The sequence below is a fragment of the Meleagris gallopavo genome, chromosome 6 (genome assembly GCF_905368555.1).
Source record: "Meleagris gallopavo chromosome 6, MGAL_WU_HG_1.1, whole genome shotgun sequence".
NCBI classification, from domain to species: domain Eukaryota; kingdom Metazoa; phylum Chordata; class Aves; order Galliformes; family Phasianidae; genus Meleagris; species Meleagris gallopavo.
In genome coordinates, this window is record NC_139409.1 from 17,713,689 (window position 1) to 17,731,690 (window position 18,002).

Consider the following 18,002-nt stretch of genomic DNA (forward strand, 5'->3'; position numbering starts at 1 on the left):
TCTAGTGAAGCGGCTTTTGGTTTACAAGTCTAAGCCGGGGATTGTGAGGCATTTCTTGAAGGGTTTTTGGTTTCTTGTCATGACTCCTGGTTTGATAGTACACATAGTACAGTCTTTGATCCTTTCATCAAGTGTCATGAAAATGTACTTCAGAGAAGTACTTTTGAAAATTGGTAGTTTTTTTCATTTCTCCTGTCACCAAAGATTGTTCTTGTGAAGTCCTAATTGAGGAAACGTTAAAATAAACAAGTCTTTAGTAAGTGGCTTCAGATTAGTTGAAAAGTTGGTTGTCCCAAACATTTTCTCACTTCTTTGTTTGTAACTTTGCTTATGTCTGCGATGTGATATTTTGGAACTTATTTGGAACTTATTTCCCCATTATATCCCCATTACTGGGGATCACCTTGCAGATATTATGGTGTCTTTTTTCATGGAACAGTAGTGAAGTAGCTTATGAAAATTGTTTTTAAGCCTTGTATACATTATGAAAGTTACTAATTTAACCAGCTTGTTTAAGCAAATGTTATTAATTAGTATAGCACAGTAATAAATAATGAAAAGTTAAAGCAGAAATGGATTGCTCCAGCTTTTATTGATTTCATTGTCAGTAACTTCTTTTGCACATAGGCAGCAATATCTTTTGTATTTTTGTTTGCAGTGCAGATATGTGGTTGATCCTGCTTCTATCACTAATTAAGCATAAATATAGTTGAATAAAATAGCATTTACTGTCAGATAATTTCTTAGAAATGATATGCAGGATAAGCTGGAGAGTTGGGTGGAGAGGAACTGAATGACTTTCAGCAAGAACAGAGTCCTACAACTGGGAGGAGTAACTGCATGCATCAGTACAGGTTAGGAGCTGACCTGCTGGAGTGGAGCTCTGTAGAGAAAGACCAGCATGTTCTGGTGGGCAGTAGGTTGGCTTTGAGCAGTAGTGTGCCCCTGTGGCCAAGAAGGCCAATGGTATACTGGAGTGTGTTAAAAATAATGTGGCCAGCAGTTCAGGGAGAGGTGATCCTCCTCCCTCTACTCTGCCCTGATGAGGCCATATCTGGAGCGCTGTGTCCAGTTTGGGCTTCTCTGTTCAAGAAAGACAGGGAACTTCTGGAGAGAGCCCAGCAGAGGGTGACAAGGATTATTGGAAGCCAGGACCATCTCCCTTATGTAAAAAGACAGAGCTGGGGCTGTTCAGTCTGGAGAAGAGAAGACTGCAGGAGGGGTTATCAATGCATATAAATAAATACCCAATGGGCAGGAGTCAAGTGGATGCAGCCAGGCTCTTTTCAGTGGTGCTCAGTGACAAAACAAGGGGCAATAGGCATAGGAAAGGCAAACTGGAACATACGAAGTTCCATACACATGTGAGGAAAAACTTACTTAATGTGAAGGTGACAGAGCAGTGGAGCAAGCTGCTGAGAAAGGTTGTGGAGTCTCCTTCTCCAGAGATGTTCAGAAATTGCCTGGATGCTTTCCTGTGTGACCTGCTGTAGGGAATCTGCTTTAGCAGGGGGTTGGACTAGGTGATTTCCAGAAGTCCCTTCTGTTTTGTTATTCTGTGATTTAGGAATAATGTGAAGTAGATGATCTTAGAGGTCTTTTCCAACCTTGGTGATTCTATAAACAATAGCATATGGTTTCTTTACTTTCAGAAAACATTTGTTCCTTAGCTTTATTTCACAGTCTAATGGTAAACTCTCATTGAGCTGTGAGAAGAGTATTTTCTCCTTTTTCCTTTAAGGAATTGTTGCCTCATATCCTTAAAATAAGCCTCAAATAATTTTGCTAAGAGCTGTGTTTCTCTTGCAAGGTAATTCATCTGTTTCTTGCAGCCATATGGCGAAGGAAAGGAGAGAGTGGTTGCTTCTGGGCATTTTCCTACTTAGAATGTTATTTGGTTATCTGTTGTAAGGGAAGAGGTTCGAAGTTTACCTTCATACCCATGCACAGGATGCTGCAGCATTTGTCTCAGGGCTTATCAATTCATCTTTATCCTAATTCCAGAGCTTGGGTCTGCTGCAACAAGGCTTTCTGCCTGATTTCCCCCCCCCCTTGGCAGCATGATAGTTTTTATTTCTAAAGTAAAGACCTGTTGGGCTGAGATGGGAGTTGGTCTTGCAAATTACTTGGTGGCAATTCTGGCAGTTTAGCTGGGAATCCCTTTGGAATAGGATGTGTAAATGGTTTGGAGCACAAGATTACATCGTCTTGAGAAGAGTGAGCTGCAGACCCCTTTTGGGGATGCCCGCAGTACCTGCCTGCCTCCGGCTGTTCGTCTCAGAAGTGATGTAATCCAGCATTGATCTTGGTGTGTATGCAGAGGGCAGAAACGGTACAAATAGGAGTAAAAGGACCTGCCCTCTGTGAGCGAGCGACAGACAAACTCGTTTTGAAACAATAGAACTCTGTCTAATGAAACCCTTCCTCCATGTCGCTGTGAATGTCAGAGGCGTTAATTGTTTGTGTGTGTACAGAAAGGGTGTTCGGAAAGGCAGATCTGTTGGCCAGCTAAACGTAATCGTTGTTCTAGAACCTTTCTGGTTTTATGTTTATCGGTGGATTTTTGCTGATGATAGCTGATGACAGAAGCCTTTCTTAAAATACTGCTGTTCTTCTATTAAAATAAAATTAGCTGATAGAACTTTATAATTATAATTTAGTTTGCTTTTTTTGAGAAAGGTTCATAGCTGTTTGTGAAATATTCTAATGCTATTAGTTGTACTAGAGAATACAATAATATTGCCATGGTAGTGCTTTTCACTTACACATTTTAACTGCTGCATAATTAAAACATCCTGATGTTCTAACATGAAACATGCATGCAGATTGTTTCATGTAGCATTGTTTAACGTTTTATGCCTTGTGCACATTGCGGAGTATATGAATCTCTACAGAAAAGTTTTGTTAGGATATGTAGAAGTGGGTTCATTTCCTGAAATATATTTTAAGTCACTTATTGGTAAATAAAATTGATGATGATATTTTATTACCTTTTGATTATTTTTAATTCACAAAGAAGTTTGCATGGTTCTATTGGTTGTAATTAGGCAAAAATCTAGATTTTAATTTCTTTGTTTGTTGCCATTTTAAGGAGCTTTTTACCTACAAGGCCTATTCTCTGTAACAATGTGGACTTGATTAGAGGAAGCATTTGTAAAGGAATCAAGACATGCTTGTTTAGAGTAAGAAAGGTGTTTGTCTTTGCTCTCATCATAATTATATGTGTGCATGCATAGGTATAAATTGTTCTGACTGATGTTGCACTGGGTGTCTTTGACAGAACAAGGAGAAAAACCCCAAAATAAAAAAACATCAGTGAAGTATTCCTGTAGTTCAGAGCAGGTCTAATTAATTCAAGCTTATAGTATATGAAATATATCAGATCTCTGAAATAATTTGAAATATGAAATGCAGTGGCTGTGTTAAAGGGAGGAGTAAATTATAATTATATTAAAATAGATGATACTGTAATTAGCTACTACAGGTAATGGATTTTTCTTGCAATGTAATTGATTCCACAAAGAGCTCTAAAATGAAACTTTACAACAGAATGAAATTTTAATACTCGTGCAGTTGGTTGTTCCTGTACTAACACAGAATCCCGAGTTTTTAAACAAAGATTCAACGTAAGTTATAAACATGTATTATATAAATAAATATTTACAAATGTAAGTGTATTTTTGTCGTCTTGTTCATGTACTGGTGCTCTGTGGTTTTTCAGTTTGCTGACCGCTACGTGTCAGAGATAACGGGTAAGCATATCCGGTGCAGAAGATTTGTTGTGTTTTGTCTGCATAGGTCTGAGAAAAAGTACTGCAGATACAGTTTTTCTTTTCAATTTGATTTTTCTTGCCAAGAGTAGCAATTAATATACGTCACCAAAAGAAGAATGCTTTGTAATTCAATTATGAGTGTAGTTCTACACACGGATTAGCTGACTATCCTCCATAGTTAATATAGATTTCTATACATAAATCATTTAATGAAAAACCTGCTTTTAATTAAACCACATCCTAAATTTGGAAAGGAAGATTTAAAAATTAAGGGAAGCTTCTGAGTTTCAGTGGGATCATTTTCCAGTTGAAAACTTAAATATCATTGGTATCCTTATTTTTTAAATACAGAGCTTAATTACTATTGAAAGCAGTGATTTATCTTTTAACAGTATATATTCTAAAAAGTGGGTTATAATAGAAGCTATCTTCCCTTAAAATGGCCAGTCGTGTGAGCCATAATGCTCATTGATAGTAAAATCAATAGAGCATTGATTCTGAGACTTAATCCTTGGAGACTGTTGTTCCGAACAGCGGACATAGCCTAGTAAATACAGAGTGCTGTTTAAAGTGTTTAATGCAAGAGACTCTGCTGTCTTAATTTATTTTTCTTAACAGATAATTTATAATAGAATGCGGTTGTCAAACATTTTTTCCCAGCCCTGTTTTGACTATTATGAGATTGTAACCATTAGCGTATATGGACACTATTTAAATCTGTGGGCAAATTTTTCAGTGTCTCAATTAACATTTCCTATTGTACAAGGAAACAAATGCTTAATAAATTTATAGTAGTATTAAAGCAATTTGTTTTTTTCTCAATTTTGAATATTTATTTCTCTGAAGCTGTCAATGGCAGAACATATTTTGTGGAGACATATCAGTCTAATTTTAAAAAGAGGTTTTGGTTCTAAAATATGTGGTTTTTATTCTAGAATAAAAGTATGGAATGTTTTAGCAAATAAATTATTATTTTTAAATGCTAAAACATTACTACATTCTTCAAAAATAAGTTTTAGTTTTGAAATTGCTTGCTAAGCAATTTATTTAAGCAGAGAGTTTGTGTTAAGGCAGTGGTAATGAACTCTTCCTAACTTATTAGGAAAGTAAAAATGTTGTTACAACAAAATTTATGCTAATAGATATTAATCCTACTACTCTCATCATTGCCAAGGAAGATACAATTTTGCAATACACGTTTTATGTACTGGGAGCACTGTGGAATCTCGCAGTGTTAAATCTTTTGCACAGGAGCCTAGCAACGCTCGGCAGCTTGAGCAAATGTTGTATCCAAAGTCAGCTTTTCTGGATGCACCAAATTAAAGGATATTTTTTATTTAGAACCACTGCTTCTTTTTCTGCTTAAAAAAAAAAAAAGAATTTGGCGGTGGAAATTTTTTTTTAGTGCATCTCCAAGGTATCAATTTAATAACTATCAAAGTAGCTAGTGCAGTTGTTGCATTTAAATTGATTTACATGTCAAGACTGGCAGTTTAGCAGCTGCGCTATTATTCCTGGATCGGTCAATTTACTTGAGAAAAACCTACTACTGAGTTCTACTGACCTGCATGACAATATAGGCCCTATTTCTATTCCTGTAATTAGGCCCGCTACTAACTCAGAATATTTTTAATTAAAATATTTTGGTCAATGTGTTGCACCAAATTAGGCCTTTCAGCACAGATTTAATTCTGGAAACGGTGTGATTAGAATGTGTAATGAGTTGCACTCAGTTCCAGATGAACAGGTTGTGCATCGCCAGCGCATTCAGGTTGTGGCGTTTACTGTAGGGGTCTGTGTTGGAAACTTTGCTCTGAGGAGGTAAGGAATGGCACGAGGGCGGTCGTGGACGGCTGCGCCCCATCTTCGGCACAGCCGTGGCGTCGGCGCACCGTAATTAAAAGATGCTGCAGGCATACAGAGATGACTCGAGACTTTCGTTAGGAGGAAAGCTGACGAGTCATCGTAAAAAGGGTTCCCGCAGAGACGGCAGGGTTAGCAAAATTAAGCGGCGTTAGAACAGATCGATTTCGGAGGCGGCTTCTCAAGCAGCGAGCGAGGCGAGGCCGCGCTGCGCGTAGCTGGGTGGCCCCGCGCTCAGGCCGCGCTTTCCTGACCACGCGCTGCCAGCGCGGCCCGCGGCTGCGGCGCTGCCGCAAAGCGGAACAAAAGCGCGGGCGCTCCTCCCCTCCCCCTCCACTTGTGCTTTTAATTTGGGAAAGGAAGACGGGGCGATGGTAGTCGAGGCGTTTCTCCTCGCTCCTCGCCCCTCCTGCCCGCGCCGTTAGCCTTTCCCGCGGCGCCGTTTCTGCGGCGGGCCGAGCGGGGCTGCTGCGCGGCCGGCGCGGTTACGTCCGGCTGTGAAAAAAAGAGCGCGTTTCCGTGTGGGTTCTGTTTGTGCCCGGCTCCGCGCCCGGCGCTTGGCTGAGGACGCACCGCTGTACTAAAGAAAAAAACCGCTAAATGAGCTTTTGTGCGCGCTTTGCTCGAGCAGTCTGTGCATTACCGTTTGTTTTGCTTTATGATGGGATGGTTGGGCTGGTCTCGTTTGTAGCTCTCCATGAAAGCCTGTTATATTTGCTACTGTAGGTATGATGATATTCTGATCAATGGACTACCAGATTGGCGACAGCCTGTATTCTACTACAGGCGGGTGAGAAAAATGAGCAATGCTGAGCTGGCATTACTCTTGTTCATTATACTCACAGTGGGTCATTATGCTGTGGTTTGGTCAATCTACCTGGAAAAACAGCTGGTAAGTATTGGTAATAAATCAAACTTGCTTCAATTATTAGCATTGAGTTCTCTGCTAAGCATATTATAGGGATCCCTACCGCTTCCCCTGTTCTGAATTTTTTGTATTTTAAAATTATTACATTTAAAATGGTTATAAATTAGAATGAGATATTCAACGTGTCAGAAATAGTAATCCAAAACCAAGAATTATCAAGAATTGGTAATAGATAAGAGATGGTTCTTAGGTTTATAGTTGGCAGAAAGGAGGAGAATAAAAGCTCTTCTGTCATTTATTGATGCAGGCATACGCTCCTGTAGTCATGTTTATGACTTTCCTAAATGTTACTTAAAAATAACCAGTTTTTATTCATTTAGAAGTCATCCATGCTTTGCCTTTGTTCTTAGCTAAATGCTTTTTTTTGGTTTTGTTTTGGGTTTTTGTTAATGTTGATAAGCAGTGCAAACAAATTTCTGTTGGATTATTTTGGGGTTTTACATATGAAAGTCTATTGCACTTATCGAACTAGAAAAAAAAAACTAAGCATAACTTGAAAAATACTCATACATTAGCATCTATTTACTTTTTTATTTTCCATTGCATTATTGAAGTTGATGAATGAGAAAGGAGGCAAGTTGAATGCTTTCTCCTCTTAGAAAACTTTGATTGCTATGGAGATACACATGAGTGACAGAACTGGACTTCATGTGTGTTTAAAGACTGGATGCCATGGCAACAGTTATTGTTAAGATAGATCATTTTACTTAATCATGTAGGACCCCTAGATACATTTGCATAAATGCTACTCTAATGTTTACCCTTCACAGAAGAGTCCCAGTAACATTTGTGGTTTACATGTTAATGATAACCTGTAACTGTAGTTCTTTCTACATCAAGGATGAACTGCTTAGCAGAAAAAAGAGGGAGAAGAAGAAAAAAACGGGAGGCAGAAGTACCGATGAAGCAAAACTTGCTGCTCCTGAAAAAAATGAAAGGTGGGAAGAAACTTGTTTTCTGTATTTTAAAACATTTTGTCAGCTATTAGTTTGATTTTCTCCTTGTATTTTTTAAGTATTTGTACAAGAGATAAATCTGTAACATTCATCTCTGATATAAAATATCCCAGTGTCGTCGTGTATTCAGTTTTTAATATTGTAAACAAATATGTGATATTTATTCAACAGATGAACAGTAAGGGAAATACTAAGGCTGACTTAATGACGTCTTGCATGTAGAAGGGTGCTGTTCCTCCAAGTTGTTGTTTTTTTGTTTTTTTTTTTTGGAAGATTTTACAACTTTTTCTGTCTTCGAAGGTTTTTGCTTTTGATTAAAATTTCTTAATTTTAATTTATTTAACCTTTAATTTATCAACATAACAAATAAGGAGTTTTTATGTTTTTTTTTAATGCATGTCTGATTTAATGCCTTTGTCTGATTAAACTGAAAACAAGCGTGTTGGTGAAGGCTTATAATGCTATTTTTCAGTTAAGAAATGCATAGGGAAATAGTGACTTTGGACACTCCAAAAGATACCACCATTTCTTCTATTGATTCATAGAAAGAAATAAAGGGTTTAAATAGTTCACACAGCAGGGGCATGAACTGGATCAATGCAGGATGGAGATCAGAGACCATTCTGCCTGTCGTCTTTCCTGATGACATCAGTGAGTAATGCTTCAGTGAACTGCAAATGGCATTAATTTTTATGTATTGTTTTGTTTATGCTACAGTCTTCATATCTGGTTGTCAGCACTTGTGAACACTTGATTGAGGCTTGAGCTTTTTTTTTTTTTTTTTTAAACTCAAGTGATTATGTGGCTTACGAATTTATTTTCTTGGAAGAAAAGCCCTTTTGGAGATACTAAAATACAGAGATGATTAGAATTTGGTGGTTGTTTTATGTATTTTGAAATAAATATTCAGAACGTATCTTTTGTGTTATGTAGTTAAGCATTTTCTTATGAATTGACAAGCGCCAATCATTTTAAAGGATAGTGAAAGAGTTCTGAAATTGTGTAGTAATAGTGGAAAAACCTTGTGATTTTGTTTGACTGTAGAGCGCTGGACAAACCACAGTGGCATGACTTACTTCCATGCAAGCTGGGAATATGGTTCTGTCTCACTGTGAAAGCTTTGCCTCAGCTATTCCAGGTAAAGTACTGTAACTTAAAACTATTAAATTTCTTGATGGTGTTACGCATAATCATGTACTGCACTTGTTTATATTAATTTCCTGGTTCAAGTTTATATCTTTTATATATATATATAAAACATGCACACACGTATACTTTTTATAAAATACACACACACATAAAATAACATTATTTGGAGATAATTTTAATATCATAAATGTATACAAATGTGAGTATATAAAAGTTTATATTAATATGTTAGGGACTTCAGCAGCAGTTCCTGCTGGACACAAATACAGGAATGTTAAGAGGAGGAAAATATATGCAGACACCTATATTACAAGTAGCAACATCTTTTAAGCAATCTGTTAAGAAGATATTTTTATCTCAAATAGGCAAACACCATGTATTTAAATTTGAGAGAACAGTGCATTTACTTCTAACTGAGTGAGCTTTCTTTTTGAGGCACAGAATAATGATAGAAATTTATACCTGAAATTAACAAGGTAAAGTAAGAAATTTATCTTTGTAATTTAGATACTTAAACATGGGAAAGCTTGCCACAGCTTTGTTTTGGATTTTTTTTTTAAATATGAATAATGTTAATTGTAAAAGTTAGCTGATGTTCACCAGGTATTATAAAAATATCAGTTATCAGAATAACTTTTTAAATTTCAGAAGCTCTTGATTTCCCATGATCACATCCATTTGTTTTTAATTCACTGCTGACTAATGTGTATACATCAGGAAATAAGGGTGGATTTAATTTGGTTTGTACTATTAATATACTATTAATGCTGAATCGTAACTAGCATAAATATTCAATTTGTCTGAGTACAAACTGGAATTCTTTCATACAATTCATAACCCCTAATCTGTTAGCCAAAAGGCTTGTAAAACTTGTGCAGTAAGGAGAAGTCTGTTCTTTCAGCTTCTATTTTTATAGCTTATAACTTTTCCTACAGAGAGATGCAAAATTAATATTCCTTCATCTTTTAAATGTTTCATCAGGAGTATGTGGTTATTTTATTAAAACAACCTTTCTTAATCTCTTTAAATGATTTTAAAGTAAAAATGACTGCATAATTAAATCAACTGTTAAGCTTTGATGTTCATCCTTGATTGAGATGAGTTAGAAAAAAATTAATTTCACCAATTGTTGCAGCTGCATTTTCAAAACTTATTTTATAATTCTAGTACTTTTCCTTTAATTGCAAAATAGCCTCAGACTTACAGAATACAGGAATAATTGTAAGGATTTTTAAACTAAGATGTCTTGTAATGTTTCTAAGCTGTCATTTTGTCTGTTTCCTCATCTTGACATAGTCTATTAGGAAGTCAGCAGTAGGGGTTTCAGATTTTTCTGTTCAAACAGCATTTCTGCTAGACTGGCCAGAAAAGGTGATATTTTGAACTTTGTGGACACTTAGCTTATCACTTCTGCTTTGTATTTTAAATCCATTAAATTCATGATAGTGGAAAATTAGGTGTCCAATAACTCATGGAAAATGGAAGACCAGCAAGCCAGGGATATGGTAGCAGGGGAAGCACAATTTACAGGAATTCAGTGCAGGAAGGTTTCAGAGCAAGGAGGGTGTAAGGAGACAGGGTTCTAGAGTGAGTTGTCCCATTCTTAAATAATGCTGCTGCATAATTCCAGGGCTTCCATGTTCTTTAACATGACCTGCCATATATGTAAGTGAAAATGCAATGAATTACAAGTAAGCTTCAATGTTAAGAATTTTCAGGATTTCAGATAACTGAGTTATTGCAGTTAATTAGTTAAAAATACTTACCTGAGTATCACCTCTTCTGAAGAACCATGATAGCAGTGAACTCATATTGGGTATGAGAAGAACAGTGCAAAAGAAAATTTTTATGTTCTGCCTGGCTGGTCAGGGAGACTTCTGGGCTACTGAGTTCTATTTAAAGAATATAAAATAACCGTATTCCTTCGTACTGAGATCCTCTTTGAATGTAAGTGCCATTACCTTCAGCAGTACACTAATGTAGATTTGAGGCTTCAGAGTATTTAGGCTTTTAGGGTAAGTAGAATCACCAGGGCAGGTTAGCTAAAAGATGAGATATCAGCAGATACTGAGTGCTAGTTACACATGCTAATTATTTATTAACAAACTGTTATGAGGTTGACATAAGGATATCTGCTGCAGATTCTAGATCTTTATTGGGTTTATCTAAATGATTTTTCTCTAATTTAAAAGCCAATAAGTTATTTTCAAAGTTGGCTTTCATCCATACACAACTAATTCAGTCATAGAATAAGTTCTAAAAATATAATCCACATTTAAATATACCATGATTGGGAGTTAAAAGGCTGAGTTTTAGCAGTGCTTATAGTTAGGCTGAATTTTAGCAATGCTTATAATTAGCTGTAGTTTCTGCTACTGAGTTTCATATCTCTCAAGTCTTTCAGTGGAATAGCTGAACTGTTTCCTCAAATGAAGAAAACAAAAATACCTGCCTGTGTACACAAAAATCTTCCTTAGAGGAAACTTTTTTTTTTTTTTTTTCTCAGTAAGTAAGGAAGTCAATTTAAACTTTTTACCACTTTTCAAATTGGTTCATTTTACCTCGCATCCATCCTCCCCTCCCCCCCTGAATTAGCGTGAATATTCTTCTTAGTACAGCTCTGAGGATTCAGGTTGCTGAGCTTCTGCCCATGCCTGACTCTCATTTATCCAATTGAGTGTCTTTCTCCTACTTCCCCTCCTCCTTCAAAATGTCAGATTTCAGAAGGAGGCACTTAAAATAATTAAGGTAGGCCTTTACTGAAGAAAAATGCTTTGTTTGCATGCCCCTGTGATGGCCTATGCCATTTTATTGTAGTCTGCATTTTATGTCAAGAAACTGGAAGAAAAATGAGTGAGAGGAGAATGAGAGAAACTCAAAAATGATTGTTTTTTTAACTGTTGACAATTGTATTTTGAGGAAAACTACATAGGTTTTTATATCCCTGCGTTTAGTGTAGTTCAATTTCAGGGTGAAAACAACATCTTAAAGCTTATTTCAAGAAGTGAAGGGAAAGGAAAACATAAATGTATCATCAATCAAATATCTGTGATGGGAAAGAAGTATTAAGCGGAGAGTAAATTACATTGGCTATTACAGATTTTAATTCTTCTAATGAAGACACAAGAAAAAGATAGAACAAAGAATGCAAGTTATTTCTAGGGTCATGAGAATGACCTGGAAGAAGGCTATTTACTTAAAAACCAAAAAACTCAATAAAAATGCTTGCTGGAACTGAACGTTGGTCTCACAAAGAAATAACACAGCTAAATATAGTGTGCAAGAATTTCAGTTCAAATGGTGCATGTAATACAGAATAGACAGTTTTGCTAATTATCTTTTTTCTTTGTGGCAGAAGAGTCAAGTGAAATGCAGTTTATTCCCAAAATAGCTGATGAGAGGTTTTTTTCTTGGATGTGCAGACATGCAACTTAAGAGGTGGCATTTCTTAAAAATGTTCTTAATTATTCTTCACGAAATATTTTATTCCAAAAACTGAAGATAAGTATGTTTGTTTGCGTTGCTGACAGCTACATTTCTTCCAACTTTCTGTGGTGAAGCCTAGTTACAAGTGTGCTTATTTTTACACCAACTTCAGCACTAGGATATGGTTTTTATTAGTTGAATTATGTTCCTACTGTTGTTAGGAGAGTAATGAAGCAGGAAGTGTTTTTGTTTGTCTCATGCAGAACTTGATTCTTATTAAGAAAATAAACTTCCCTTTTATCTTCTGTCAGTAATAAGGTAGGCGTATTGCAGACCCTTTCAGTTTGCTGTTGGAAGAGCTTCTGGTGCTCTTCAGCAGTGAGAAGGCAGTTCATGCTCAATATGTAGCTGCAGTGGGTACAACCTAGCAAGATTATGAACAAAGCTTTCAGTTAGTTACTACTGAAACTTTTGTTTGTAAAGACCTTTGCGTAGTATGAAGTGAATTAAAACAAAAAGGCCAGTAATTTATTTTTATGTAGACTACCAGATGGTAATTACTGTAGCTGATTTAGTAGCCTGGAATAGATTCAAACTAGTGACCCAGAGGTGTTTAATTTCTTGGCATTTTTTCCTCAGGTTTTCTTTTAATCCGTGATTACATTTCAACACCTGCTTAGAGATGGTTCAGACTCTGGCCTTAAACGGATTGGCAATGTGTCATTAAACTCAAGAGGCTTTGCCAGCAGGGCATCTCCTTTGGCAAAGTTAGCTTTTAAGCAGGATTTGATTAGGTCAGCAAACATTTATGTGGGTTGGTTTTGTCTTCACATATGACTTTTATATAAAATCAGAATGTGAAATTAAAATAAAATTTATTGAGTTAAGTCTTTAAAAAAATAGATTTTTGAAAGGATTTATTCAAGTGCCAAAGTTTAAATATCTCCATAATTTGTAGGTTACACAGTTTTGAGTCGTTGCAGCCTGATGTACAGCACTGATGTTGGTATAAGTTGAGGGGAGTGAGCAGATGCAGGATGTGTGGCACGAGTGATTGCCCATTTGCTCTGTTTCTTTCTGTTTTGCAGCAGTTGGGAGAACCAAAGTAGGGATGAAGCTCTTGACCCTGAGGTCAATTAGAAGCTTAGATAAAGGTCAGAGGAGAGTGGATGATAAAACAAGTACTCTGGGTGTATGCAAGTGAGCGAAAATAATCTACCTCTAAAAGGGTGCTTACTGTCTGATACCTGAGTGAAAAAATGTGCTTTGTTGCATAGTAAAAGTTTTAAGTGAACATAAGACACAAAATAAACTTGTCTTTGTGTATTGTGCTGTGGTGGCCAGTTTTGTTCTGCTCCTTGAAACAATCCCTTGGTGTATGGCTGCATATCTCAGCATTTTGGAGGAGCGTAGCTTGTGAGTGCGAGGTGATGTTGGCTCTCAGTGAATTGGGCTGTTCTGTTGGGGTAGGAGGCTTCACTGGGCATGAATGGGGTTCCTGGGGAGGCCTTGCAGTTCCCCCTTCTGGCTGCCTTTGTTTTCTCGCTGTGGATCTGGAATACCCATCAGATCCTGCATTAGCACAGCCCACTGCTGGTCACCTGGTGCATCTGACACTTGCTTCGACTGCCCACAAGCTATACACAGCTGCAGAGCCTGCCCACACCTGGTGCTTTCCAAGGTCAAAGCATAATTTCCTGATCCAACAGAACATTTATTTACTTTTTTTGCCTTTGAGTAAACGTGCAAATTACAAATAAATCTAAATCACAATGTTCAGCTTTTTTTTTTTTTTTTACACTATTTGTTGCCATAACACTTGATTTTTACAGCCTATAAACCCATCAAAAAGTTCTATGCCATTATGATGGGCATTTTTATTGCCAATAAGTAGCCAACTGAAGGTCGGATGGTGCAGTAATTTTAATTTGACTACTTTATCATCAGTAGTTACATACAAATGTGCTCCTTTCTGTGCCTGTTGTCACTCTTGTAAAAATTGTACCAGAACGCTGTGCTCAAAGACAAAAACTAGTCCACGGACTTCATGCAAATATTAAAGTGGATGGATTAACTTACGATTAATGCAGAGAAAATTATTTAAGTGTACCAATTTAAAATCTACTTTTAACGGAGTTTCCAGTTAACTGTAAATTCAGAGAGGGAGGTGCAGGTATTTTTGTGTTAATCCCTCACTCCAGAGAAGTAGAATGTGAAGTTGGTTCTATCACAGAATCTATAATGAAGATTCATACATGATCAAACAATGCAAGTTGTTTCCATTGTTTGCCTTATTTCTGTTAATCTGTTGTCTTTCTGAGGTAGACCAGGAAGCCAGGAAGATCAACTGGATGAAAGAAAGCTGCCACCAACGACTCTCCCCTTCCCCTCCCCCAAAACAAACAAACCAACAAAACCTCGTCACCTTCCCTTCCCAAAAGTCAAGGAGAGGCTGGAGCCACTGAGTCTTAGTCAAAACTTAAGATTTTAGTTACAGGATTAGAGCAGTTTATTTATACTTCAGCTATGTTTGAAAAACAAACAAGCAAACAAAAACCTTAAAAGTCCAGTATCAAGAATTTCTGTACTTGTACATAGCTCAGTAATAAGTGCAGCTTTCTCCTGGCAACCTCAAATTTGTTGGCAGGAGACTCACATTTATTGACTAATTTAGAGCAAAAGTGAAATACAACAATTTTACTGTATTCTTAGTTATTTGTGATTAAAATATTGAAAATATGTTAATGAATAGTTTATCTGTCAATTTCATTTTTCGTCTGCAGTACTTTTTGAAATTTTTAGTTAAAATGTAAGAGTAGTCACAAGAGCTTCCTATACAGAGCAGTTGACATGATTTGGATATTCTAGCTGCACAATTTTGAAACTCTAAAACATTATTTTCTCATTCTGTTCCTTCTTGGAAAGTGAATATTTGAATCATAGCATAATAATCCAGTGTTCATTATTCTTTTTGCTCGACTACATATATATTACTGCTTTAATAGTGAAGTCATGTATTTGTGTTCTGCTTTTTTTTTTTTTTTTTTTTTTTGAGAATATCTCACTCACCTGCAAATGAGAACAAAATGTTATATTGAGTGGTTAAGTTGCAAGCTTTAGTTGGAACAGTTCCAAGCTTTGTATGCATCTTTCCTCAGTCCCTTTCTACCTCCTGAAGGATCAAAATGTTGCTTTTCTCATGTTTATTACCTGTTGAAGGTGAATTATACAGGTACAAAATTCTGAGGTGCGTATTTTCTCCTCTTGGGCAAAAAAAAAGGCAAGATGTTTTAAAAAGAAATTGGTTACTGAGTCTTAGGAAAAGAATGGTAACTTGGAAGTGGCTGTATCTGTACTGCGGCTGTTTTTAGGGCAATTGTGCAGTTATTTTATCCCCAAAGTATTTGTATTGAGACAAAAGGATTATTTAAATTTATCACTTCAGAAAAGTAAAAAATCTGAATGTAAATCTATTTTGAAATTCTATTCCTGCTAAAACTAAATATGCTTGAAAACTGTTCATTTCTTAGACTGGTACTATTCAAAATGTGCTTATTCATGTAAAAACAGAAGTTTTCTCCAAAGAAACTCCTATTTTTATATGTTCTCCAGTGCTTATTGTGTTGTAACTTAACACGTATAGTATTCATATAGTTTGTATCTGGCTGAAATCTCTTGTCAGGTATGTCTTCCGGTTTCTCTTCACAACCTGTAGAGCTATTTCTTGTGCTTTGGTGGGAAGATTTTGATTTTCAAATCTCCGAAATCCACTTTGATTCATTTTGTTGATTTGCTTTACATGTATACATCATTATATGTGCTTCAGAATGCTCAATATCCCTGTGGTTGTTTTTTTTTTTCTGATTATGGTATCAGATAAAATATATGATTAATAAGATAAAAAACAAATGTTGCATTTTTTACCTGCATATGACATCATTTCAGTGATAATCCATTTTATATCTCTAAAGCAGCAATACTAGTAAATTTCATTTACGTGCTTCTGACTAGTTTTCTTTGTTGTTCAGCTATTGTGTCTCATTTTTGTCTGAGCCACATTTCCAATTGTTCTGTGATTGACATGCTGGAGAGATTGACAGTTACCCCCTAGTGCCTGCTGTCTGGAGATCCCACAAGCAATAATGGATCTTACTCCAGAATTTAGCATCAAATATTGGCTTTCAGTGTCAAATGGGTTAAATTTAAATGCCGGCTAATTGTAGTCATTTTGAAATCATATCCTTAAACAAAAAAGCATTTCTTAGATATCAGCATGTCTAAGTCCTGCGTAGGTCGCACAATCCAAATGTCTCAAACTTGCAGCAGAAGTTAACCATTACATTTGTGGCTGTTTCTATTTTTTAGCAATGCAAATAGTCCAAATCTGGAGAATACAAGGAAAGTTTCTGTATGTGGCAAGTAAACCAAAAGGAGACCCAGTACTAATGCTACTTCTGTGATTCAGTGTTTCAACATTCAAACTGAATGTATTTATTTTAGGCCTTAATACCTAGTGTAGAAAATGGTAGTCCTCCTGCATGGCATCTACACGTTTTTAGCTCTGCTTCTACTGAAAAACAGCACCTCTTCCCCATCCCCCAAAACAAAGCTGTAAGCACGTGGGATGCTGTGTGCCAGAAGTGAGAAGTTCTAAACTTGTGAACTTCTAAGGGTGATCTACATAATCCTGGCAGAGAAATATGAATTCTTGTTTCCCAAACCCAAATGTAAAAAGAGAGGGAGTAAGAAAAAGTATTTTGGAGAAGAGGAAACCTAATTGTGGAATGTTGTCTTGTATCAGTGGAGTTTCTCTGAAGCATTACAATGCTCTGCCCAGAACAAAATTCTGTACTCCTTGTTGCCCCACATCCCACACGTGACTTTGAAGAGGTAGATATATAATGCAGTATGATGAAAAGAGCAGTTGTGTTGCAGTATCTTTTCAGTAAGCAATGTTTCTGAATAACTTCTGCAGTTAGATACAGAGGTAATGACTGCTTAACTCAGTTTTAAACTTGTTTTAATGAGAGCAACCTTTACTCAGATTTATGGGATGGTAGTGGAAATTCAATAAATATTTACCAAGATTTACAATACTTTCTACATTAAAATTTAGGTCACCTTTTTAATACGTAAGGTGGGTCTATGGTGTAATAACAAGAATAAATAATGACTTTAAAGAAGTAAATTTCAGTTATTCTAACCATTATAATCGATTTTGATGTAATACGAGAAATGTTCTGTCTGACTGGAAGGGATAAATAATTTGCCTGTTTTGGTGCTTATATTACAGTTTCATTGGTTCTGGATGAATACAGAAATATCTTAAATAAGCAACAGTAAGGAAGCACTCAATACCTCTTCATTCAGTGATCTGGTTGCTCGCATGTAGAAAGCTTTTGGCACAAATCTATAATTACTAATTGATCAGATATTGAAAATGTAAAGCTTATTGCAAGATTTGTGACAGGACTTCTAATTTTATGTGTAAGTATGCTAAACAGATCTGAGATTAGAATCTAATTCTTGGGAGAAAAAGGAATCTCGGTTTTCATTTTTTTAGCACTTCAACAGCTGTTTAAAAGATGCTTAAAAAAAAGGGGTAAGTTAGTGTTACCTTAATGAGTTGGTGGTAAGAAGATTGCTGCCTGGCAATTGCCTTGGTTTGTCCTGCACACATTGCTCTCATTAAAAACTCTGCTTTCTTTCTTGAACTTCCAGATTGCTGATGTGAGCAAAGTGAGTGCATGCACTTTTAAAAAGCTGTAGATAGTGATCAGAGATGTTTTCCTAACCATTTTCCTTTTTAGGTTGTCAATAAGCATCGTAACCTATAATATCAACGCTATTACATTAAAACCTTTATTACACAAAAAGTTCTACATTCTAAGCAAATAGTTTATGTAC

The 18,002-nt window shown here is 36.2% G+C and overlaps 1 protein-coding gene across 1 annotated transcript in view; it reads left to right on the forward strand.

The window, feature by feature from the left end:
- The window catches only part of DNAJC1 (DnaJ heat shock protein family (Hsp40) member C1), a 94,026-nt gene that overhangs the window by 33,870 nt on the left and 42,154 nt on the right, over window positions 1–18,002 (forward strand). The window contains exons 4-6 of the mRNA XM_085227290.1: window positions 6,363–6,528; window positions 7,405–7,502; window positions 8,565–8,658. Coding sequence (XP_085083416.1) covers window positions 6,363–6,528; window positions 7,405–7,502; window positions 8,565–8,658 — 358 coding nt within the window. The remainder of the gene's footprint in view (window positions 1–6,362; window positions 6,529–7,404; window positions 7,503–8,564; window positions 8,659–18,002) is intronic.